Source organism: Triturus cristatus, chromosome 5_1 (assembly GCF_964204655.1).
Source record: "Triturus cristatus chromosome 5_1, aTriCri1.1, whole genome shotgun sequence".
NCBI classification, from domain to species: domain Eukaryota; kingdom Metazoa; phylum Chordata; class Amphibia; order Caudata; family Salamandridae; genus Triturus; species Triturus cristatus.
The window spans coordinates 757942049-757968779 of NC_140587.1; the positions used below are offsets into that span (position 1 = coordinate 757942049).

Below are 26731 nucleotides of genomic sequence, written 5' to 3' on the forward strand. Positions count from 1 at the left end.
TTGCTTGTTACCTGAGAACTGCAGAGCAACAGCTTTTTAGGTCTTGCCTGAACCAGCGCGCATGTGCAGCACTGCGAGACTTTAAGTAAGGGCTTTTCAACTCTAAACACACGCTCGTGCGTGTGCTTTTTTTTTCTCATCCGCTATTGGCCTTTGCATCCGTCTTTCTTAGAAAGACAGCAACCAATTGGCCCAAGGCGGGTGAATGTCCCGCCTTCTGTCTACTGTGGCCTAAGGTGCTCCGGAGCGAGCAGTAGCGCTATCTGTTTCCAATTATTGCAGTTGGAAACAGATGGCGGTCAGCGCAGGTCGCGCTGATTTTCCATTGCAGAGCGCGCGCGTGCACACCACTCGTGGGTAGTTTTCTAGTGCTCGTTTTTTTGTTCCTTTGTGGATGTTAGGATGAAGCACAGTAGGGCACCCAACGGCGGGAATCAGTCCACCGTGTTTCTTTAATTGTATTTGCATATCTATGCTTGGAGCGATTGTAATGAAAAGCAGCAGCCTTCGGCGCACGCTGCCCTGTATCTTTTACATGCTACAACTTGTTTTAGTGTATTATTATTTTAGCTTGTTGCTCTTGCTAGTTTCATCTATGCATTTAGTTTCTTAAAGCTGCATGCCAGCGTTTGTCGGTGCATTTAGCTCCTTGAAGCTGCATGCAGTGTTTATGCTGTGAAGAGAATCCCCATAGTGCTGTTCTTAGCGCTTCATAGCGCTCCCTGGATGCTGCTTTTTCTCAGCGCTTGGTAGCCCCCTTGGATGTCCCATTTTCTGTTATCGATGCGCCTGTACAGGACAACGGATTCCCCGACTGGGGGACTGTTTTTTTTTTAATGATCATCTCTATGTGGACTAAAAGGAAACCGTGCCCAAAAAGTTTTTCCACTGTTGATTACATTCTGCAACGTAAAAGTATACAGCGTTTGTTTCCCATGTGACATAATAATATAATACCATATATTTTATTTATGTTTAAAAATCCTTAAATAGGCTAAACAAACACCAAACATTTGTTTGTTTTTATTTATGGCGATCTGTGGGGCTTCACCGTTTTAGAAGCCGACGCACAAACCCATTCAGAGGAGTATTGCTGGACGACTGCCTCCCGTAGTACCATTATTCTGCATTTTCATGGTGACCTTTCCAGAACCACTTTCACGTTTGTTTTTTTGTGTATATTATATGACACAAACTCGGCCCAAAGGTATTGGAGCGCTTTACATGTGCACCAGTTATATTACACGCAATCACATTCATTTTTTAGGCACTTGGAGATTACGTGATTTGCCCTGAATCACAAGCCGTTGAGCCGGCGCCGGGACTCGAACCTGTTCCAAAGTCAGCAGCACTGGGCTTAACACCACGTGCACTTCCCGAAACTGTAACTGTGTTACTGGCCCCTCGGGGCACACCTACCCCACAAGAGATATGCCCACATAGACCTGATTACACATTAGCCCTGCAGTTCCTTGAGGTGTGTATTGCACACCCCCAGTTGTCTCTAATAATGCTGGATTTCACAGCGGAGGGGCGGGCACCTCAGCAGGGCCCCTGAGCGCGTTTTGATTCCATTAAACTGTCTCAATATTGACATTTTACTTTCACAATTTTGTCTACGAGTTTTAGGGCTTATAAAACCTGTCTCACACAGGGTTGCCTTTCTGACAGTCACACAGAAGAAATGTGTGTGCGGACGAATAAGATTATTTGACTCTGTAGACCTTTCCTGCAGAATTTAAATCTGTTAACCATATATAAATATTTCGCAGTATAAAGATGTGGATGAATATCTGGGCTTTGCTGAGATAATAGTTCAGGTATGTTGGACTACGAAGGCTGAAGCTGTGAACTCAAGGTCTCAACCTTAATTTCACAGGATTTACTATGATACAGCAGGAGGACATGCGGCAAAGCAATGCGCCAGCTTTGCCATGAACATCAAGACACTAGACAGCTCCATGTGGGACAATTCACCTCAAGATTTACTGAGCGACCTAGTTTGTAAATGACCCCACTGGCGCTCAGAGACTAACTCTGCGGGTATAGCCAACACTCTACAGACCACAGTAACCAATTCACCAAGACCATGTACTTCCATTTATCAGCTGCACAAGTGTGAACCCGGCCACTAAGCACAATTGTTTAACATCCCGCCACTGCTTTTGGAATTCCTGTTGTCACAACCAGACAATCTGTAAATGAGTCACCTTATACTACTTAGGAAATAGTCTTAGTGGGGGTCAGATTTCTTGAACATTTACAACTTCCCTCACCCCGAGCCGCAGTCGATGCGGATGGGTCCCTGACATACCTGTCCATGCACAAGACATTCAGGCGGGTTATTTCAAGGACGAACACTGACGAAGCTCAGATGTGGCCAGACAAAGTGCTTTGGCCATACAGGGGGGCAGCACAGACCACAGACTACCTTCTTGGTGTGAAAAAGGCCGCTTTATTGGAAAAAGGTGCACCTTAAAAAACAACGTACATTGGCCTGTGCCATACAAAACTAATCCTCACTAAATATAGCCTTCCTATCTTACCCCCACCCCCTCCCCTAAACATGTTTCCCCCCCTGCAACAATCATAACACAGCTTACAATTCCTAACTTTCCTACCTTACCTAACTAGGTAACTTCCTATGTTCTATCCCACTGTAATCATATCTCATTATATCCCCAATGACCTAGGGAAAAACGCCCCCCCCAAAGCATAGCGCACCACACCAGAACCTGTTCCAGCGACAACCCCGAACACATCGTACCCCCCGATGCACCTGTCCCCAAGAAAACCACCCCTGGCTGCTAAGCCAAAGCAGGAGCCCACCCACCAAAAGGGGGCGCCCAAAAACCTCTTAGGGAGGGAGTGCGGGACAAAGCACGAGACCAGAGCCCCAGCCGGCTGTTGTGTCACGATCAAATGGTGGATCGCCACACAAAATGTCCGGCTAAATAGCCCACTAGCACAAAAGCAGCCCAACCAGAGCCCAACCAGCCCAATGAAGCCCAAAACTAGCCCAGCCAGCCCCCGTGTTCCGGCTGCCCCTCGGGCCAAAACCCCCCGGGGGGCGAGCCTCCCGTTGGTCGCCGCCCCCCCCCAAAGCCCTATTCCGCTCTAAAAATGCGCCGCAGGTTGTGGTTTGACAGCTCGGCTCCAAGTCGAGACAACACCTGCACACTGTACTGACTGGGAAGGCAAAGGCTAGCATCCGACAGCCTCTCAATTCGTGTATTGTGGGGAGGAGGGGGTGCGAGCGCGATGTGGAGCACGCAGATCTGCAGCAGTTAAAGCAGCGAATGGATGCAATATCCGCGATCAATGGGCGAGAAGGATTCTTAGCCAGGTGTAAGTACACATGCCGCCAGAAAACCCAATGCAGAGGCTGGAGCATTTCAGAGGTCGGTGCCACCACAATGGCAGCTACATTAATAAACAGGGCACTAACTAGTACTAAACAAAACGCAAGAAACTGGAAATTCGCTTAACAGGAAAAAACGATCGGCTCAACGGTACTGGGGAAATGCCAAAAGGTGCACTAGAAGAGTAATGCGAGTTAGAACCAAAATAGAAGTGTCGTGATCCGAGACTTATGGTGTGGGAATAGTATGGCTGAAGGTGCACTGGTATAACATGGTCGCGAGAAAATTTCCGGAACTAGAAGAACTGCACAGTGGTATTCAGGAGGTTATTAGGCGCAACATGGAGTGACCCAACACGCAGTTTAAAGGTCCGGGAGCGGGGCTAAGAGGCGCAGCCGAGGTTAGGGAGTGCTTGATGCTCTGGTGAATACATACAGGACAGATGAAATGCCAGTGCTCTTATGAGCGCAGCTCGCTCGCCAACATGTCTCGCACACCCCGTCCATGCAGCCAAGGCAAGCCCTCAGCAGATTAACAAATGAGAGCAGGGAAGGTGGCACAGATGCAAGGTAACCATTAGGCAAAGTAGGCTTCTCGTGGCGAAACTAGACATGCTGGTGAGCGCTCAGAAACATGCACCAGCATGGCCACTACCGGCAGGATGCAAACTGCCATGAAAAGACAGTAATGAGAGTGAGCACAGCGGGAATCTACGTCCAGTGGCACCAAATTAATCCTAGCAAGGAAAGTCTCATGAGAAGCAGCGCCCGCGCCAGTACACCTACAACCAGCAGGCACCCAGAACTAATATCTTCAGCATATGCAAGATCATTCTGCTGTGTGCCATCTATGTATACAAGTCGCTACAAATCATGCACCAGGCAAGGCACAAGCGAGAGCTCCAAATTCGTAACACTACACCATGCACTGTGGGCCCCTTAATCTTTCAGGGCCATGGATGTGTCCTTCATCCTGTACTGGAAGCCAGGAGTAGTACTGCAACTGCCCCCAGTTTACGGAAGCCAAGCTCTCAACTGGGGTGGACTTTAAAGATGGTCACCCCTTATCTAAAGAAGTGGCCATGGCACACTCCAGCCGAAGTGACTCAACTACCTTCAAACTATCTCTATATTCGCCACACTATACAAGAATCATGGCATTATTTCTAGCTCGGTACCATCAACTGACAAATTGCTATATAAATAAGCATTGGCATAGCCAATTGGTCTCGCCTTTGGGACCATATAAGTGTTTAGTTATCCAGCACAATATCCTTGGTGCAACAACATCAACTGTTGCATGGCTAAACACTTATAAGGTCCCAAAGGCGAGACCTATTGGCTATGCCAATGCTTGCTTTTACTCCTGGTGCGTGAAAGGCAGGGTTTACCTAATAGATGCCAAAGGTCAGGAACTCCCTTCCCTCGATCTCTCTCCTTACATCTTGTACTATTTCTGTAGAAAAGAGCGAAACGTATTATTCTAAATTGACTGGCACATGTGTTTGATTTGTGACTGGAGAATATAACGCTTGATCTGCATAAACAATCATTGCCGTCATCCAGGTTGGCTTATTTATTACTATATACATAAATATGGGCTAAAACATGTGCAATACACCCATAAAGTAGATTTTGTAAAAATAATAAAAGCTGTCAGAAAACTCTGCATTTGACACTTGCAGGTGAAATTTAGGGGGATTTTATCTCAGTGTACAGAAGAGGCGTTACATCTCTTTTTCTCTCTGGTGAATTATGTGCATTAATATCTAAATTCCAAGAATTCCATTGCGCTAAATGACAAAGTTGACAAAAAAAGTGTAAATTATTTGGCAATTTACAATTATCTCACATATTTTCCTTTGTTTTTCCCATTCATAAACATTTGAAGTAGTTCACCTGGAATACTCTGCAAGTTGTTAGTGTCCAGACATACTATTATGTCAAGTGACACATTGGCTATTTGACTATTGACAATAGAGTGCTTCGGGTTTCTAATGGTTGGTAGAATCCCATTGCATCAGCATTCCAATGTTTGCTCACAGCAACAGCTGTGAACAAAGGCCTCACAGAGCCTGAGGAGATTTCACCCCCCTCGGGCTCAGTGAGGCCTTTGTTTTACAAATTAAAACATTCTGCCCTCTAGGGGCAGAATGCTGTAATTCCCTTAGAGCCCTCCGTAGTGGTCTCTACCGGCCATTAAAGGCCCTCTCCCTTGTTAAAGGGCCTCGCTGAATGCTGAAGCTGGCCTTTAATGGCCGTTAGAGCCTGCTACGGTGGGATCAAAGGCTATAATAGTGTCCAATTACACACTCAGGAAATGCATCTGAATGTGCACATACATATATTCTTCTTTGTTTTTCACAAAGAAAGCATATTTTTCTGTGGAGAAAATATTTTCCTTATATCCCCCTCCAACTTTGGAAGTGATCTAGTGTCCTTCCTTTCCCAGAAGGGGCGTTACTTTACCCATTTTCATGGCACAATACTCCTGTGCAAATGAGGGAACGCTCTCCTGTGATCGTTACAGTGCACATTTTGATAGAAGACTGCCACCTTCTGTAATATGAAGGTGCTGAATGTGCAAAAAGCTGGTGACAATGCCTGCTACGCTGCCGGGACACCATGTGCAAGACGGTGTACATAATTTATTAAACTGCTATGCATGATCGCTTTAGACATTAAGTAACAAGGCAAATGATTGAGCTGCTTGGTCCTGGTGCTGGTGAGCCTCACCGTCGTTTTCTTTAGGTCTCGCCTGAGGCGCTGCTCTGCGAGACTTATTGTAAGGGGGCTTCAAAAAGCTGACCACACGCTCCTGCGTGTGTGGCCTATTGCTTGCGGTTACCCGCACGGACGCCATATGTTTTGAATTATCGTGCCCAGACACGGACACAATAATTCAAAACATATGGCCTGGTGCTCGCTCTCACGCGCACCACTCGCGGGACGCTGCATTCCTTGAATTCCTTGTTCCCTTTGTAGGCTCGCGCCCGGAATACAGAAAGTAAAACCAGATACTGCCATTTTGTTTAGAATTAAAACAAAGTCACTTCTTCAAAACCAAGCAAGGAAAGCTCCCATGCACATTAAAAACACAATCAGGGATTTTGGCTCAAGAAAGCGAAAATAGCAGCCTTTAACATGAGTTGGCTTAAGCTAAAAAAAAATCCTGTAAACTAAGGGAATGTCAGGAAGACCCAACAGAGCGTTTTGAAATAATACATACAAGAGGATAATATGAGCACACACTCACTGCTACGAACGTAACCACCATAAAGCGCAGATACCCTTCAAATAACACACAACACTTATACCCTCATTTCAAGTGATACCCGATGACCGCATCAGTAATTCCTGAATTGGAATTACTGATAGGGTGTGGTCGGGTGCATTAATTCTGAGGAGCAGTTTACATTGCTGTCCTATCTGAGACCTGGCAGGACCCGCAACATTTAAACACCTGGGTGCAGAATTGCAACAGTATTCCCAGTTGTTCACTCAGGAATGGGAAATTAATGGAAGAATCTGTGTTTATGTACCAGCTCCCACAGGTTTTTCTCCCTTTTCATGCCTTTTCCTACTGACATTCCACCCAGTTTTTCATGGCAAAATGTGTGTGGGAAAAAACTTAAAGGAAAAGTTGTGATCCCGATACCCGTAAAATCATGTTCATGGTAAAATTGGGATTACAATAAATCTTTTAATTGCGGGCTAGCCCACAAATGTTTTTCTTGGCTTGATTTTAACTTACTGTGTGGGAAAAGTTGTAACTTCCACTTGTATGGTTTATGTTTGAGTCACTAAACACTAGTTTTTCCTTGCAGGAATACTAAAAGAAAGTCCTGAATTTATTAACAAGCATTGGCATAGCCAATAGGGCTCGCCTTTGGGACCTTATTAGTGTTTAGTTATCCAGCACAATATCCTTGGTGCAACAACATCAAGTGCTGCATGGCTAAACACTTATAAGGTCCCAAAGGTGAGACCTATTGGCTATGCCAATGCTTGTTCTCTGAGCAGGTGTTCCATATGTAGTTGCACTTTGTGTTAAAGTTCATGTAGGAGCAGGGTTGAAGCTGAGTCTATTTTGTTGTCTTTCTTTTTCGTGAGCTCGTACAATTCAGCAATGAGAAGGTAACTCTTTATTGTCAATGTGTGTCAAAGTTTACTTGCAAAACATCGAATATAACCTTTAGTCACTGTTACAGTTAGGTGATAGGTTAGTTGTCTTGTTCAATGTTATCATTTGAAAGACAAAAGGCATAAGGATGTGTTAAGTCGATTATTACAGCAGCATGTAAACATTTTGGGGCATATGTACAAGAAAATGCAAGAATGCGGTGTTACACCAAATTTGTCAACGTCGTGCTCCGACATTTTCAAAACGCAGGGATGGGCCATATTTACAAAGATACTGTGCACCCCTGTGTTTCTCCTAGTGATGTCACAAAAAAAAGCTGCCTAGCGCCAGTGCAGGCACCCTACCGCCATGTTGCAAGGGTGCCTGCGCTGCACGGGCAATTGTTTGTGTGCAGGGATGGAAACCTTCCTGCACATAAACAATCAATAATGGCGATTTGCTCTTTCTATGTGTGCTGCAGAATGCGGCACACATAGAAAGAGCAAAAAGAAGAGAAATTAACATCGCCATTCTAAGACCAGGTATTCCCTGGCCTTCGTTTTTGGTGCTGCCCAGCCTTGTAAATCTGGGGCAGCGTCAAAAAGCAATGGGTATTGAACTAAAAGACAGAAGTGGCTGTTCGCTCCATACCCAATATGGACGGTTTAGGCAGAGGGAGAGGCAAGATGGCGGTTGACTGAGACCGTAGCTCGCACCACACAATGCCGTGAATTTTTACTGAGCGAAAGATGCAGAAGCTGTAAAAATGATGCTGGCAGAGTTTACCTGCACAGTGCGTATTCCGCAGGAGCGATATTTCCAGCTGTTGGGAACTTGCATTGGCTTACCTTGTTTAGGTATTGCCGGAATCTAAGGAAGGCATTCCTGGCATCTTCAGAATCTCCAACGGCCTCAGCGGTTCTGACTCAGCGTGTGCACTACGTGGAAGCAGGAGCAGGGGCAGATCTCTGCGTGGCAGACACAGCGCTGGTTTAGACGGCGGCAGCATCACTGGAGGAGGCTGTATCATGGGCGCCTGCCCTGGAGGCGGCGGGACTCGCGGGGGTTAACGAGGCTGGAGAAATGGCCCCAAAGTCGGCGGCAGCACTGGCAAAAGCTAAGGCAAGGCTTGCCTTGAAGAACTCCACTGCCACAGTGTGTACGGATGTGGGTCAGGCTGACGCGCTGCTTACAAAGCCCGCTCATAAGGGAGAAGGAGCCGATACTCGAGCTGGGACAGCCTCGGAGAGGAAGAAAGCGGCAACAATGGTAAAATCAGCCGGTCCCACTGTAGTGGATTTGATGAAGGGGGCTAGGAAAGCGACTGTTCCGCCAGGGACCAGAGGGGTGAAAATTGTGAAAGAGCCCCCACCCACCCAGGTATTAGGAGACGTTCCTGAGACTGATATGGGTGGGAATAATGTGCCCCCAGCAAAAGTAGGCAGAGGTGGAACTGAAGTGGGGGTGAGTGATGTAAGACCCCCCCTTATTGAGGGCAATATTTCTGAAGTCAGTATTTCTGATAGTGCTAATAATGGTGATAATAGTGCCGTGGAGATTCTAGCACCTACCGTATTGCCCCAGCCCCAGCCCCAGCCAGCAGAAATGGAGAGTGAAGGTGCAGGTGTGGGGAGAAGACCTGAAAAGGATTCTGAAAGGGAACTGGATTTCTTCTCTGTTTCGGATGAGGGCCATTGGTCAGAGGTGGGGACGGACAGTAGTAATCCTGACCTAAGTGACAGCGACATTGACCTCTCAGACACTGGAAAATCTGGGACAGTTCAGAGGAGAAGGAAAGTACGAGAGAGAGATCTTACGTGGGACTACACTCCTTACAGGTGCTCCGGTAAAGGAACCGGTAAAGGAACCGGGGGGGGGAAAGGGAAGTACCGCAGCCCACCAACACTTGAAACTATCTTCCAGGCAATATCCAGTCATCGAGAGGAGACGCGGCAGGACGGGCTCAGGCTGCACTGAGGAAGGTATAGGGAGTGGTCCGAAAACTGTCAAAAACTTGTAGTACATTTGGGGAGTGGATGATGGACTTGGAGTCAAGGATCTGTACCACAGAGTCAGATTTGGCAAGTACGCCGGAGCAGGCTAAGTCACAGGAGGCACAGATAGCGGATATCCAGTGGAAACTGGAAGAACATGAGAACCGCCAACGGCGGAATAATCTCCGCGTTCTAGGTGTGCCAGAGGGAGTGGAGGGGGAGGATGTTCGTAGGTATGTTATTGATTTGTTTAGGGAGTCGCTCCCTGAGTTTACGGACTGGAATTGGTCACTAGAGGTTCAGTGGGCACATAGGGTCCCCTTTGTGCAAAAGCAGCCAGTAAGAGCAGGATCATTGCCACGTGCCATCCTGGTATATTTTGGCAGCTTCTTGCTGCGTCAAGCTATTTTTGAAAAGGCAAGGCCTGAGGCGAGATGAACCAGGAATGAGGTTTCCTATTTTGTTCGCCCAGACTTCTGTCACACCACCGTTGAAAGACGGTGGAGGCTGAGGCAGATGATAAAACCTTTTCAGGATAAGAAAGCTCAGGCCTTTCTAAATAACCCTGCCAGGTTAAAAGTTATCTCGAATGGACAGACACGGTCTTTTATGTCTGAGATAAAGGCTAAAGAATATCTGGATAGCTTAACAGGGTGAGTAGGAGGATAAGGCATTAGAACCTGATGCCTTTTCTCACTCTCTTTTGCTCTTTTTTACTCAGGGGCATTTTCTTTTAGTTCCCCCTTTTCCTTTTTTCTATTTTTTTAGGTAGAATAGTTAATATAGTTAAGACACTGAAGGGGGGATGTTATAGTAACTACACAGCATCTGTCAATTAATATTATGACTTGCTTCTGGGCTCTTAGTTATGTGTGAGGCACCTATCACACACAGACTTATTTTCTGAGTGTCTCTCGGAGGGGATCGGGGGTGGGTGTGGGGTCTGGGAGGTGGAGGGGGGAGGTGGGGGTAAACTGCAAAAAAAAACATATCCAGAGGAGAAAACGAAATAAGCAGGCAATTAAAAAGCATATATGTAATTCAGAGAAATGCGCTATGTAAATTGTAAAGTGGTAAAGAAAATGGATGGAGAGGGGGAAGAGGAAAGGAAAAAAGGAAAAAGGGTATTCTTTGCAATGCAAGGAACCGTCAAAATCAAATTTAGATGGGGAGAGTAAACATCTGCTCGATTAATATAGCAGGGCTGAATGATTTGATTAAGAGGGGTAAATTGGGGGAGCTGGTAAAGCTACATTCCTTTGTCATTGTATGCTTGCAAGAGGCCCATCTCCCCTGGGATAAAAGACACTGGTTCACAATTCAGGGCTATAACTTATTGACATCTACATCCCAAATTTCAAACATCCGAGGGGTAGCCATTCTTGCTAAAACATCTTTGAGCCAGCCCAAGCGGAAGTTAGCTGATCCATTAGGCAGATGGACGATAGTCGAGCTTGGGATGGGCCTCATTATATGCTCAATCTATGGGTCAAAATATGATGATCTTCAGATTTTTGAAGATCTTGAGCTAGAATTGGCAGTGTGGCCGACGCCCCTAATTGTGTGTGGGGACTTAAACATCGCCTTAGATCCACAGCCAGGGCATAATAATCGAGGGGGTATCAGGGGCGGAAACCAAGGGTTTATAGGGCATTAACCTCACTTAATAAGAGCCATGGTATAGTGGATATGTGGCTGGCTAAAAACACATCTCAAATACAGGAAGTACATATTACTAATTTCCGCATAAAAATATGTTAGAATTGACTAGTTTTTGGGGTCAACAGTTCTTCTCAATAAAGCTAGTATTAGATCATATCGGATCACAATCCGTTAATTCTGGAGGTGGAAATTCCGGGTTTTACAAAAGAAAGGGGGAGATGGTCATTTGATAAAAAACTGCTGGTTAATATAGATTACATCGAGCATATTAAAAAATGGACAGCTGACTACCTCGATATAAATAGATATAGCACTTTGAGAATAGTTGTTTGGGATGCGTTTAAGGCGGACTTGAGGGGAGAACTATTAGCTATGTTGCCAAAGCATGAGCGCTACGTATGGGGAAAAATCAAGAGCTAATGTGTAGGCTCAAAATGGCAGAGGAGGAGCATTCTTTACTTATAAAACAGGGAAAAGAGACAACGCAAAATCAGGGGCAAATATTAGCTCTTAAGGCAGAAATCAATGGATGGCTTGCGCAAAAATCAGCAGAGGAGTTTCAGTCCCGGCGTGGTAGCTTACATGAGAGTGGAGAATCAGTCGGGAAGAGACTAGCTCTTCGCACCAGAGAAAAGTCAGCGCAGAACCAAATTGTAGCTATAAATGTGGGGGGAGTGGCACATACGGACCCGGATGATATAGTCCAAACTTTTCAACACTATTATCAAATACTGTATTCGGAAGAAGGGGTTAGAGAGGAAAGGATGACACTGGATGATATTACCCAGATCGTGACATGGGAGAGGTTCTAGATGAAGATTCAAAGCGAGAGCTAGAATCAGAGATCTCACAGGAAGAGATTTTATTGGCTTTACAGAGCTTGGCCTCAGGAAAGGCCACAGTCCCCGATGCAATACCCCTTGAGGTATACAAAATACTGGGGACGACAATAATACCACTCTTACTAGATTTCTTTAGAGGTATCCAGTACAACGGGAGTACTCCAGAGTCATGGAGGGAGACTAGTATTGTCATTTTTCCAAAATAGGGTAAGCCCCCAGACAACCCCGGGTCTTATAGACCAATATCTTTAATTAACACAGACACAAAAATATATTCTAAGGTCTTAGCTACTCGGTTGGGAATGGTCATTGGCCGCCTGGTCTCCCCATGGCAACACAGTTTTATACCAGGGAGAGAAACAACAGACCATATACGGAGAGCAATCTCACTATTTGATTGTATCCGAGACGGGGGGGCCAGATGGCCATGATCCTTCTTGATGCCGAGAAGGCATTTGATCGTGTTACGTGGGAATTTTTGTGGGGAATTCTGGAGTTAAATGGGTTTGGTCAGGGATTTATCAGAACAATTAAAGCTATGTAGCGAAATTCAAATGCTCGGATATAAGTGAGGGAAAGAGAGTCAGGGGAGGTTTTTATTTCTAGGGGAACCCGGCAGGGATGTCCCTGCTCACCCGTCTTATTCGCGCAATACATCAATCCATTAGTTGAGAATCTTTTACAGTCAGGTCAAATTAAACCTGTACGCACCAAGGGGTATCAGACCAAAATACTGGCCTATATTGATGACGTGACAATTTTAACATCAGACCCTAAAGAGGCCCTAGACGAAATCAACTGTATAACGGAGAGGTTTGGTGTGCTATCTGGATACCGCCTGAATAGAGAGAAAAACATTGTTGTCTGCACAGAGAATGTTGATTTTGATGATTCAATGCGAGCGGAATCGGCAGTCTATTTGGTGGTGCGTATTACGGCGAAAGTGGATAATATAATTAAATTGAATTATGATTCACTTGTTAAAACCTTAGCTTCAGAACTGAAGAGGGTTAATGGACTGCATTTATCGATTATTGGGAGGGAAAATGTCTTGAAAATGAGTGTTTTGCCCACATTTTTATACTTATTCAGGTCAATTCCGCTTGCTTTGGAGGATCATATACTTAAAAGTATCAACTCTATGTTTTCCAATTTTATGTGGCAATATGGGAAGGTGAGGAGGTCTATGAAGCTTTTGACATTGACACAGGATCGAGGAGGGTTGGCTGCTCCAAATATCACATTATATTATTGGGCCGCCTTATTGCATGAAATATCCTTCTTACTAAAGATAGATAGGAATGGCAATGAGGGTACGATTGAGAGAATTCCAACAGTGTTTGAGCTGGCAGTAGGAGGCAAGGCCTCTGGGCTTCTTTTAAAAGAATTGGAACAAAGTTACTATAAGAAAGTCCGGTTTAAAATTATAAAGAGTGCATGGAGGATCTGGAAGCAGATATTAAAATTCATGGAAATTCCTAGGGTTACACAATATACTCCTCTGCATCGTTTTTCCCAAAGGATGCCTATGATACTACGGGGCGGGAGTGGGAGAATAAAGGGGTTACCACTATCGGAGAGTTTTATGGGGGAAAACAGCAACCCCAATTCTCTGAATTACAACATCACTTCGGGGTGTGCCCTAATCAGTTTTTTAAATTCATACAGATTAGGAGTATCCTTATGGCATATAGACCAAGGGTGATGATTGAGAGGATTCCTCTAATGGATCAGATTGGAAGTGAGTCTTGCAGGATTCGAGGCATATATAGTCTCCTACTAGCGGCATTGCCGGATGATCTAGAAAAGAATGACACATTATGGGCAGCGAAATTGAATAATCCAGACGCAGACATCTATAGGAGCTTAGAATTATCTGCCGAAAGTTTTATATCTTCTACCTTAAAAGCTCAGTTATATAAGACCATATTTAATCTTTATTTTACACCGGCGAAGCTATTTTCATGGGGGAAAAGGGTGGATGATAAGTGTCCTAGGTGCGGGGTGGGCCCGGCTACCTTGATACATATGCTTTATGATTGTGGGGAACTGGCCCTCCTAAAGTCTGGGATCCTCGGCTTTTGGAAAACTCTATTGTGCAGGAACCTCGAGCTGACCCCTACGTTAGCAATTTTGGGATATGATAACACGTTGGGGTGTAATAAAGAACAAGAATATTGCCCCCTTTTAGGCACAGCTATTTTTAGAATAATGTTAACAGCCCGTTGAAAGGATAGAGCGTCACCTACTTATCAGATGTGGTTAGCTAGACTGCTACGGATATGGAAACAGGAGGCAGCCCTGTATGCATGTAGAGGGAGGAAAGCCAGGAGCCGGGGATTAAAAATATGGGCATGTATAGCAAAATGGAGTGGTGAAGCCGGGGGCTTTTGATTAACAAGAATACAGGTAATGAGACCAATCTAGCTATAAAAGGAAATTTAAATTAGTAGGAATAGCCTTGGTATATATACTGTATAACTGCACCTTTTTCTTGTTGTTTGTATATACTGCCTGTAACCTTCTTAGTATCTTTTAATGGTCTACATGTGAATGGAATTTGATATGATAGGAAAAAATAAGCACCAATTTTATCATGGTACACAATATCATATCTTCTCTTCGAGAAATGGATCCTGATTTACCTATTAGAAAAGTGTAATAGGTTTTCAACTACCTCTCTGAATGTATTTATTGGTCCTAAAGCTTTTTTCTTATGAATTATGTATTAATTTTATAAGAGTGCTGGGTATGAATAAAAAATAAAAATTTAAAAAAGGGTGTTGCGGTGGAACTCCCACAGCAACAGCCATTGCACGCCCCTTTCATGCTAGGTGATGCGTGAAAAGGGGCTGTATTTACAAGGCAGTGTTAAGCCACAAAAAGTGGTCTAATGCCGCTTTGTAAATATCAAGGACAAATCGCCATCAGAACGTTGCTAAAAATACTTTCTGGTGGTGATATCCCCTTGTTCATGTGCCCCTATGGGTTTTAGAGATAGTCCTAGCTGCATCCTTTTGTTCCATAGGCAATGGTGTACAGCCTGTCCACAATACTAGTTATCGCCAAACTAGGAATTCTTCTCCGAGCAAAACAACCCAATGCAATCTCTTTGGGTTCTAGACTGAACTTGCACCATGAGCTCTGGGATAGAAAAAATGAAACTGAGGTGTGGTGGAACAGTGTGGCCTAATATAGAGGATGATGTGAGTATGGCGTGCACAGAATATTTAAAGGGCTATAGTAGCATGACCAGAGAGTATCTGATTCTAGATTGTAGAGTTATAGAGAATACTGATCATGGATAAAATGATACTAACTGGGTAAGTAACTTACTCTTAACTCTCCAACTAAAGATTAATTTGTCAAAATGCCTCTCCTGTCTGAAAAAAGACTAATCAATATTTTGCTCTCTTGTAATTTCAGTGTTTGTCCAAGCAAACAAGTTGCAGCAGCATATATTTTCAGCCCATGGACAAGAAGACAAGATATATGACTGTACACAGTGTCCTCAGAAGTTCTTCTTTCAAACAGAGCTGCAGGTACAGTAAACAGTAGAACAGTAAACTGTGCTAAGGGGATGAAGTTTGTGGATGAGATTACTTTATGACTTTTTAGGCTCATGATTCTTTTTTAAACTGAATGACAGGAAAAGGGGCATTGAAAACTGGCACAGCAGGGTTTAGAAAATATGGGCACTGAGTCACGGAAGCCATTTTTTATTAACAGAAAAAGCACCTTGGTGTGTGCTGGTACTTTAAATCTTGACTTTTTGATATTGATTAAATCGGTGACAGTGAAATCCAATTTAATGTACACCACATTCTAAAACACCTAAAGAATAAATATTTGTAAGCCATGCACAGCAAAAAAATTATATTTGTGTGACAAGACATGTTTCCTAAAATCACGTAAATGTACATTTAGCTATATATATATATATATATATCTATCTATATATATATATATATATATATTATCTACTGGCGGTCGCCAGTAGATAGTTATAGTTACAACCTAGTTTCCATAGGAAATCTCAAAATTCTATTTTGAATAACTTTGGCGCCGGTTGACGAATCCTCGCGAAATTTTCAAAACTAATGGGGCGCTCCGCTCAGCTCCTACCCTGAAAGTCTCGGGGTGATTCGTCAAGCGGGTGCCGAGAAAAAGGAGGGGTCCCAAAACGCGTTTTCCCCATGCATTTTTCCATAGGACCTTTAGTCGCAGCTGCAGCCCGAACGGCTGAACAGAATTACGTGAAATTTGGCAGAGAGGTAGCCATAAGATCAAGGAAGTGCCTTTTGCAGGTCTGGTGTAAATCTGTTCAGTATTTCCTTAGAAAATAGCATTTAAAAGCATATCAATATCTATACGCGCGCACCGTGCGCGCACAGTGCGCGCACCCTGCCGTGCGCGAGCGCAATTCTGATTGGTTGTCAGATGTCGGTAAACATTCGAATCGGTCGAAACCAGGAAGTGTCGGCCGCCATTTTGTCTCTCGCAGTCTGAGGGGGTGAAAAAAAAGGTGGAGAACGTGAAAAGGGGGCAGAGTGGACAGTTCCTGACTCCCTAGCCTTGGTCAGGGGGTCACAGAAGGACCCCCAAGGGAGAATTTTTTTAAATTAATTTTTTTAAATCGCGAGGTGCGCGCACCGCGCGTGCACAGTACGCACTGCGAACCGTGGGTGCTAGGTGCGCGAAGTGCACCGAGCGCCCACAGTGCGCGCACGTTGCGCGCACCTCGCGATTTAAAAAATATATATATTTCACGGTGCGCGCACGGTGAAAAACCTGAAAAAAAACCAACATTAATAAATACATAACTTAGCATTTAAAAAACCGTACAAATTCACTGAAAAAACCATAGGTTTCACACACGTTATAGTTACAAATTAGCATTTAAAAAACCTTGCAAATTCACTTAAAAAACCATAGGTTTTACACATGTTATAGTTAGCTGGACATTTCACTCGTAAAAAAACAATGAAATTCCCCCGTTATAGTTAGTGCAGGCAACTATAACTCACGCGACCGCAATCCTCTGCTGATGACATCAGATATTACATCACTGATGACATATGTGTCTTTATGAAAAATAAATATTTGTAATATATGTATAGCTAAAGATTAATGGAAGAAGACATGGGTAAATAAGTGTCTAAATACAGTGATGTAATATCTGACGTCATCAGCAGAGGATTGCGGTCGCGTGAATTATAGTTCTTAGTTCTTATCGTCTCCTCAAAGAAGACATTCAGCACTTTAAGACAAACCCACCTTCAGCAGTTTTGTAGTTATTTAAAGAAATTTCCAGTTGTATATATAGGGAGGCTGAGGATCCCTGAACACTCCAAATCTTATGCTGAGATCGGTTTGGCAGGCAGCACTTGAAACCAGGAAATGTTGGAAGCCATCTTGGGACTCTGCTTGAAGCCGAGTCCCAGAAAAAACATAAAAGAACTAAAGAAAGGGAATAGGGTAGGAATAGCCTGACCCCCTAGGAATGCTCGCGTGTCACTAAGGAACCCCACCAGGCATCAAAAGCATTTTTTTCTCAATTTTGCTGCAAATTCATGCAGAATTAGCGAATTTGGACAAAACTGAATTTAAAAAAAGACGTGCGGGCTCCGCTCATCTTTTAAAAGAAGCCCCCTTGTGGGCCAAATCCCAGGACAAAATTATAAAAAATATGCGGGGGTGCTCATGCAGCAACCCACACAGCCCCGGTGACCCCCAACTACCTTGGGCTAGATAAGAAAGTAATGCAGGGGCACATGCCCACCCTCAGCCCAAGGGACCACCACCTCCCTGGGGCAAAAGTGAAATAAATGCGGGGGCCTGTGGGACACCCCAGCAGCCCTGTGCTTCGCCACCTACTCAGGACAAATGTAAATAATTAAGGACAGGGGACCATCACCTCCCAAGGGCTGTGTCCAGCGAAGGAGGGGGCAACGCCTTCAGAAACCAATAATTGCCCTGGGGACCACCACCCCTCAGGGCTGGCTCCAGCAATGTCAGTTTGTTATGGCTTGAAGACATAGCAAACAGCGAGAGAATTTTGCTCTTGCTTGCTCAAAGCAGAGCACAATTTGGTTTTACACACGAGGAGCTGCATGTTAGAAGTTCCCTACGTGAAGGCAATGCTGGCTTCTGCAGGAGGCAGGGAGCCGACAGGGACCACAGGGACCTTCAGGAATTCCCTGCAGTCTCCATCAAACCAATCAATCAATCAATCAGATTTAAGCACGCTACTCACCCGCGAGGGTCTCAAGGTATTGGTGGAGGGGGGAAGCTCCGGTCAGTAGAAGAGCCAGGTCTTGAGGGTCTTCCTGAAGATGTGCAGGGTGGAGGAGCTTCAGATGTTGGTCGGCAGCTCATTCCAGGCCTTGGCCGCGATGTTCGGAGAACGTTTTTCCACCTTTTCTTGCACTTTGGATGCACAAGGGCTTGGCGAGGGCAAAGTCAGCAGATCAGAGGTTCCTCTTGGGTGCATGGAAGGAGATTCTGTCGTTGAGGTATTGCAGTCTGATGTTGTGGAGGTATTTGTAGGCGTGGGTGAGAATCTTGAAGGTTACTTGCTTCTCAACGGGGAGGCAGTGGAAGTCTCTTAGGTGTTGGCTGATGTGTTTGTGTTGAGGGATGCCGAGGACGAGTCTGGCTGCGGTGTTCTGTATGGTCTGGAGTTTGTGGAACAGAGACTTGTTTATTCTGGCGTAAAGGGCGTTTCCGTAGTCAAGGGGGGTCATGTAGATGGTGAAGAGTGTGGGGCTGAGGGATGATCCTTGGGGTACTCTACAGTTGATTTCCGTGTGTTCAGAGAGGAAGGGTGGCAGTCTGATTCTTTGGGTTCTGCCGGCAAGGAAGGAGTGTTGCCAGTCGAGGGCGGGTCCCTGTATGCTGGCGTCATGGAGTCTGGCGGTAAGTGGGAGACGGTGTCGAACACTGCTGAGTGGTCGAGTAGGATCAGTGCCGCGGTGTCTCCTTGGTCAAGGAGGGTGCGGATGTCGTCTGTGGTGGCGAGTAGAGCGGTCTCGGTGCTGTGGTTACTGCAAAATCTGGATTGGGTGGTTTCGAGGTTGGAGCTTTCTTCGATGAATTTTGTTATTTATCGAATAGTGGCAGTGGGTGTCCTGGTTGGGACCAGGGCACCCACACTACAGGCCAGGCTCCAGGGGATGGGGTTCCTAGGGCCGAAATCTACTCAAGGGAGGTGCCCTAAAAGTGTGTTTTCCCCATGTAAATTCCCATGGGACCTTTAGACACAGCTTACTGGAGGTAACAGGAGGCATAGTTGGGGGCCAATTACCCCTTTGTAAGTCGCACACAGTGCGAGAGTGCTAAGAGGTCTTTGGAGGCCACATCTCCTTTCTCCACCACTCTGCAAATGCTCCTCCTGGTGCACTACTGGTTAGGAGATGAAGCCCACTTTACCCCTAAGGGAACTTTGGGGCCAAGAAAACCGCTTGGTACCTCCTGTAAGTCCTATATTGTGGGATTCCTGAGAGCTGGTAGGAAGCCCAGCCCCCTTTCTCCACCACTCTGCAAACATGGCTACTATTACAAAACCATAGAAATTCACTGAAAAAATCAAAGATAACAGGGATGTTATAGTTAGGAATTAGTATTAAAGTTAGGAAAGAGAATACAAATCACCCTTAGAAATCTACTGAAGAAACCAAAGGTTACAGAGACGTTATAGTTAGGCTCAGGTTCGACTCGTACAAAACCAGTGAAATTCAGCAGTTAAAGTTAGTTGAGCTAACATTAACTCGCACCTGTGCAGTGCACTGCTTAAGACTTCACATAGTACATCACTCATGACATGGTCAATGACATCTCAAGTTCATTTTTATGGGGAACGGGCATTTGTTCACCCTCTCTGACCCTATGGAAGAACTTACTATCGTTTATAAAACACTACAAGCTGGAGCGGTATGCTTTTCTGCTGGAATGCAAGGACTCTTTGTAGTTGGACCTATTGCTGCAGTGTTTGGCCTAAAGAGCATTAAGAAAAGACTCAAACACATGCTCATGGTTGGTTTGTATAAAAATTCATTATTTAAAGGTTTTGAAGTCCATTACTGTTAATAAGCATAGATGTGTGTGCACTGACAAAGAATGCATTGGATTCTGTTTATAAAGAAATTATTATGGTGACTCTTTCACCAAGCCAATAGGTCTGCTTTGTATATGATGATGTGCTGTCTGATCCCCTGTTAAAGCCAAAAGGTCTTTTGTATTTTGGTGTTCCAAACTTTTGACAAAGCCAGTATGTATGCCTTGCTTAAAATGAAAGCCCTATATTGTTATATACATGCTTTAGGGCACAAGTTATAGTCACTTGAGATAGTTGTAATAGGTGAATTTCAGTGGCTTTGCTAGTTAAAAATATTATGTTTTAACTGACATTTTCTCCTAGCTATAATGTTCCGTTAACCTTAGGGTTTTTCAGTGAATTAAAAAGTTTTTGTTGATGTAAAGTAGGAATTCCTAACAATGAAGTCATTTTAATCTTAGATTTTTCCAGTATGTGTGAATATATATATATATATATATGTCTAATAATAGAAATAGTCCAATCCGCTCTTCTCACGGCGGAAATGTAAGCACGGACCTCTCGCCTCCAATCCCAAAATTAGTCAGTCCACAATCAGAAGTGGGTAAAGCAAGAGTTTAATACCCAAAGTTAAAAAGCAAAAATATATTCGGACCAGTGTCCTCCATGACGCGTTTCGCTCCACACAGGGAGCTTGATCATGATATATATATACACACACACGCACGCACGCACACACGCACACACACACACACACACACACAGAATTACTGCAGCTCAAGGAAAAACATCCTGTACTAATAACACATTTTATCACTGTACAATAGTGACCACATCCATTTACAATACACAAGAGCTCACCCAAATATTTCATGTGGGGTTTTCAGTAGAAACGTCAGAACAGCGTTATCAACTACTTCACTTGATTAATGAAATTACCGCCAAATCAGCAGGGGTGTTTTACACAAAGAACAAAACCAATGCAACAAGTCTCCTGAACCCAGCTTGCTTGCATTACCATTCAGCTAGGAGATATAAATATGTTTAATTAATTTCAATAATTTCATCTTCATCAACACATTTGTTTCTGAAAATACATGTATTTTCCTAGCAAACGAAATACATATTTTTGGCTTCAAAATACCAGTTTTCATTTTCTGTAAATATTCAGTCCCCAGATACCAGCTTGTTATTTTCATCAAGTACTCACATGTACTAATGCTTCACATGGACAGAATCTGATTCAAATACCCACCCTTTACGATCACATTTCATGGATGCTCACCTTAATGACAAGGATGAGTATACAATGCCAGTAATGCCCACCATTATACCCGGGGCACCACTATGCCATGGCTGGACACCAAAAAGGTCAGGATGTTCACAATAGTTATTCATAGCCACTATTATGCCAGGGGCGGCCCCCATTATGTCAGGAGTGAAAAAAACGAGGGCAGTTACGCTTGAAATATTTCACTTATGTTTGCCAGTGTGCACAACTGAATCAAGAATTCCCAAACTATGTCAAGGGTGACAACTATTATGCCAGGGCCACTCTTATGCCAGGAAGGGGCACAGTTGCCCAAAGATGAAACCCATATGAATAAAAGCAACACATGTATTTGGTGATTCATGACAACAGGCATAGCTTGCAGGGAACAACACAGTTTATTGGGAGAAACACAATGTCAAGCACACATACAGACAGACACATGAAACAGTATAAACATGCATAAACACACAAAGATGCATGCACAGTAAAGCTCAAATTTGGTGTCATCTCTATTTCCAGTCCTTGCTCTCCTCAGCTCCTGGCTGGTCATGCACTCAAGTCACAAATTTTCTCTCTGGCTCCTGCTCGGCCCACTCTTAGGTGACTCTGCTGTGGTTACTGCTGGTTTGTCTCTTTCCTAGTTCATTGTTCACAAACATAGAGTGACTGATAAAATGGGGCCTACAACATGTCCAATCTCATTCTGATTTTGCTAGACATACAGTTGAGACAGATAGTCTCACTTTACTGGCCCTGCAGGCCAACACAGAGCGTGTTTGTGTGTTCGCTTCAGGCCATAACATTAGTTTGGCAAGCTGCTTTTCTCTGGTCCAGTGCTGTTTCTCTTTCTCAAAATATTTGTATTGAACATTTTCAACAAAAACAACAAATGAGTTGCACAGCTAGCTTAATAATACATCAAATTGGTGTGCCCAAGTGGTGCGCAACAGGATTTTTGAGCTGTTCAAGCATTTTCGCATTGCCTTGATTATTTAAAACATTTCATCCCATGCAGACATCTATGAACCACTCCACCCACATATACAGCAACAAACAATGGAAGGAAGGAAGTGATGACACATCCTATGTCATGCAGTATATCATGCATGCATTGGTTTTTCAGAAGACATGGGACAATTTCATTTTGTGGGAAAACGTGGATGGTAGAGCATTGGTTCGTATGTTGAGAAGTGTTACACGGACCTACAGGTATATTGCAGGGTAGTTAGTCAAAATGCTACAGTGCCCAAACCCTGGGGGTGGTGTGAAGTATGTGAACTCCCATCAAGAAAGATAGTTAATCAGTAGCTTCCGCTTGACTATGAATTTCTTTTCAGACTGGGTTATACTGTGAGTTCTTTGTTCTATGACAATGATATGCCAGAGTCCACTAACCAGAGAGCAATAGGGGGTGGTTACCTCTTTTTCCAATGTAGTCCAAGGATTGCTTTGCTGCTCCCATCATGTGCCTAGCTAGTACTAAGTCAATCGAGTACATACCCTCCACAGTATGAGGGTTCCAGCATCAGCTAATGAAAAGGCTTCTGGTCCTTGTGTTTTCCCCAATGACATGGTTAACTGTGGTTGCCTTAATTCAGGGATAACAATGGGCGCCTCATGATTATCCCTCTGCTTTATGGAAAGAGCTGTCCAATCATAGTTGTCCAAGTCGCTCTTATGTCTGCAAGGCGTTCATTGCCATGGGCTTAGATTGAAAAAAATTGCTGAAATCTTTTTACTTTTCATGGTCCCCTATTGCCCAGATGCCATCCTCTTTTCTCGTTTTTCGATTTGTGTACTGGCTTGTACAAGACAAGTTTTTTTGCTAAAATCGTTCCCACCTTGTTCCTCTAGCCAGACTCATTGCACCACAACATGGCACCCATGTCTGCACATGTTGCATAGTGGTGTGGATGCAGGGCTGATCAGGTACCCTGCCCTGACCCTAATCTGATTGTGCTGGTGCCCTAAGATGCTCCTCCAGCTCTGCTATCCAGGGAGCCTAAATCAAAAGAAGTCCCAGGGCGCATATCCAGCAGAGTTCATCTTCAGGGGGAATCAAGGCCCAAAGATATAGTCGAACTGTTCGCAGGTCCAGACCCAAGTTCACTGAGTCCAGCATGGGGCCCCAGACATACCTGTTGGTAGTAGGCCCTGCAGAGTGGTGCTGAAAAACTAAGGCAGGAGCCACTCTCTGCCGAGTGTTAAAGAGCCATGTCTGCCTTATCCCAGGTCAGAGCACAGCTGCAGCTAGGGAGCTGAAATGGAGTGTGCTGATGGTGATTACAGAAGCTCAAGGCCTGCACTGTGATGGAGTACTGCTGAGGTTCGCCACTCTGGGAGACCTTCTCCAAGGCTGTATCCTACTCTCCACTTCCCAGTGTCTGAAGCACAGAAGGTAAAGGTACCTAAAAAGGGGCTTTAAGTGTTTAATGGGCTAAATCAGAGAGGGGCGAACAAGTACTACATCCTACTCCATTCCCAACGGGACCATGCAGCAGTGCTATTTACAAAGGCTGCAAACTCTCTGACTGATGTAATGGGCTGAATTTCACTTTGGAAGAGTACTTCAAGGGTATTGGTGAGTTACTAGTAGCTCCCGAGGTACTCGTTTGAGGCCTATTATCTATACAAATTATAATTTAGTTTATGTGACAGGCATTCAGCCTTCCCTCTGTAATGATAGCAATATTGTAAGTTCATATGGAGTCTCTCTAACTGGGAAAAGCAGATCTAACTGCCTCGGTTAGCTGTTTTTTTGGCCAGTTTTATTTTATTGTTTTGTTTTGGGTTTGTAAAAAATATGAGGAGCAAATAGTTTATTACTACTTTTATCCAAATGATAAACTTACACTTGGAAGTGCCTAGGGTTTTATTCCCATATCTACTCCGAAATTCAGATTTTGTAATTCCCTAATAGAAAATCCATAGAAATCGCAAAACAGAATGTATGTAAACTGCGATTTCCTAATAGTGATTCCTATGGAGTCGCATTCGCTATTAGTAAATTGCAATTTGGGACATTGCAAAATAGGGAAACGGAGCTCTCTGTATGCAGAATGATGGTTTCAGACCAGGGAGTTTATAAATGTAGTGTGTGTCCACAACCCAGAGGCCTTTGCCGGTAGTAAGGAGTGCCCCTGCATCACCGCTGCCACTGAATTGCACCATCAAAGGAGAAGACCATAGTCTCAGAGGATCTGAGCAAGTACTCTGGGTCCAGAAAGCACAAAGTTAGGTTTACTGAGAAGCAGCTGGAGCTCCTGACAGAGGAATGTGTGGCCCATTTGGACCACCTATTTGGCAAGGCCTCGTTCTCTGTGCCAGAGAGCCAAAACACTCAGTTCTGGACCAGCATCCTGGAGAAGTTGCACTCCCTAGGAGTCACCCAGAGGACCATCCCTGATATCCGCAAAAGGTGGTATGACCTGAGGTTTCATACGAAGGAGAAGGTGGCCTGCAGGACGGCAACGAATGTGAACCCGGTGGAGGACCACTAAAACACCCCCATCCAACTCCCATGGAGACACTGATAGAGGGGACCCTGGAACTATGGAGTGTGATGGGAGTAGGTACCATCTTCCCTTTACTTACCTAACAAAACTGAATTTTAGTAAATCCATATATCATACACACAGCATGATTTGCTCCATTGAGATGTTTGCCGCACCCTGGCAATGCATCAGGGGAGTTGTAGGCTGAACTGTGTGTTTATTACTACCCTAAACATATCCCTACAAAGTTAACAAGTCACAACCACATGAAACAGAGTTACAACATCATTATGGCCAAACTGTAGCAATTTATTTACACTTACTATTTACATTCATTTACTCAGATTACAGCCAGGTCCCATTGCAGCCGAAGGGCATACTGACACTGATGTGGTCATGCAGGACATAACACCACCAACCCCTCCACCCATCACCCAACTCCTACTGGATGAGTAGCAAACATCTCCCCGCTGCCAGAATATGTGGACAGTGATGAGTGTCAATCGCAGAGCAGGGATCCCACAACATTGGAGGCCAGGACACACAGACAGCACAGAGGGCCAAGATCAGCAGAGCAGTCCATAATGAGAATGTGTCAGAAGGCATGTTGGATAGTGCTCCTGTGTATGGTGGGTTGGAAAGGTCCATCATCTCTGTTCAGCGCCTGCAGACAAAACAGATATGGACAGTTAGTAGGCAGCTGCAATGTATGTATAAGTCGCTGCAGAACTTGGAGAGAGGGCAGGACTGTTGGCTAGCGGCAATGGAGAGGGAGCACTATGTGCAGAAACAAAGGCACAGGCAGTGCCTGGCAAGGTTTGATTCCTTCACCTAGTCCCTAACCAGCAGGTAGCAGCCACAACAATGCTAGCAAGGCAGACTATGAACATTCAGACTGACATGGGGCACTGCTGTCAGGACATTGCATGTGGCCACTTGCAAGTGATCACAGCCCTAGAGAACATCCAAACCCACAACCTCTGTGTTTCCAAAATCCTGCCCGTACACCTGAGAGTGAAGAGGACTCTAGCCTCAGTGGCACATCCACTCAGGAGGCATGCAGTACCAGGTGTTCATGCAGACACACAACCAGGACGGACATGTCACCAGTCCCACACCCCAATGTTGCTGACAAAGCACCCAACCGCAGAGGCAGAAAGAAGTGAAGCATTGTACACTCAGAGGTATAAGTCACCTTTGTTTTGTTTCACATTAGTTTCTTTTGTTGTTAATATACTAACAACGTTACATTCACAATGGTACAGTCAATCCTTGTGTGTTACAATGTTGTTGCTACCTGAATAAAAGTTGGTGTCTTGGTTATGAACCAAGCATTAGCATCATGTGTGATTTCTTATTGTTTGATAATAGAATTTCTCTTAACTAGTTGGTGATTGCTGTGCATCCTGCACATCCCTCTGCTACATGTGTACCCTCCTGCTGCACCTGTAGTGGTGGTAACTCATCGTCAGAGTTAGCATCTGGTTCTGGGGATGTCGTCCAGACCCTTTCTCATTGCAATATTGTGCAGTACGGCACAAGTGGCAATGATCTTGCAGCAAGTATCAGGTTTGTACAACAGTGCCCCACCATTTTTGTGGAGGCAGCGGAAGCGGGACATCGGGATCCCAAAGGTCCGCGCAATGATGGAGCGCGTTGCCCTGTGCGCCCGGTTGTATTGCCTCTCTGTTATTTTCCTTGGAGCCAGGTACAGTGTGAGCAGCCAGGGCCATAACATATAAGCACTGTCATCTCAAGAGCATGAGAAGTAAAACCATTAGTTCACATTTTAACACACCATGCTGGGCACTATATACATTGAGTGTGCTATTATTTTACCAAGTAGGAAACCATCGTCAAATTCACCCTGTGACAGTAGGTTGTGGATTGCAGTGTGGCAGAACATGAATGAGTCATGGGTGCTGC

At 44.7% G+C, this 26731-nt stretch overlaps 1 protein-coding gene across 5 annotated transcripts in view; it reads left to right on the forward strand.

Annotated features, from left to right (window-relative positions):
- ZNF521 (zinc finger protein 521) overlaps window positions 1–26731 on the forward strand; it is a 685278-nt gene that overhangs the window by 570739 nt on the left and 87808 nt on the right. For all 5 annotated transcript variants that reach the window (XM_085605733.1, XM_085605734.1, XM_085605738.1 and 2 more), the window contains one exon: window positions 15409–15524. In XM_085605733.1, the coding sequence (XP_085461859.1) occupies window positions 15409–15524 (116 nt within the window). The remainder of the gene's footprint in view (window positions 1–15408; window positions 15525–26731) is intronic.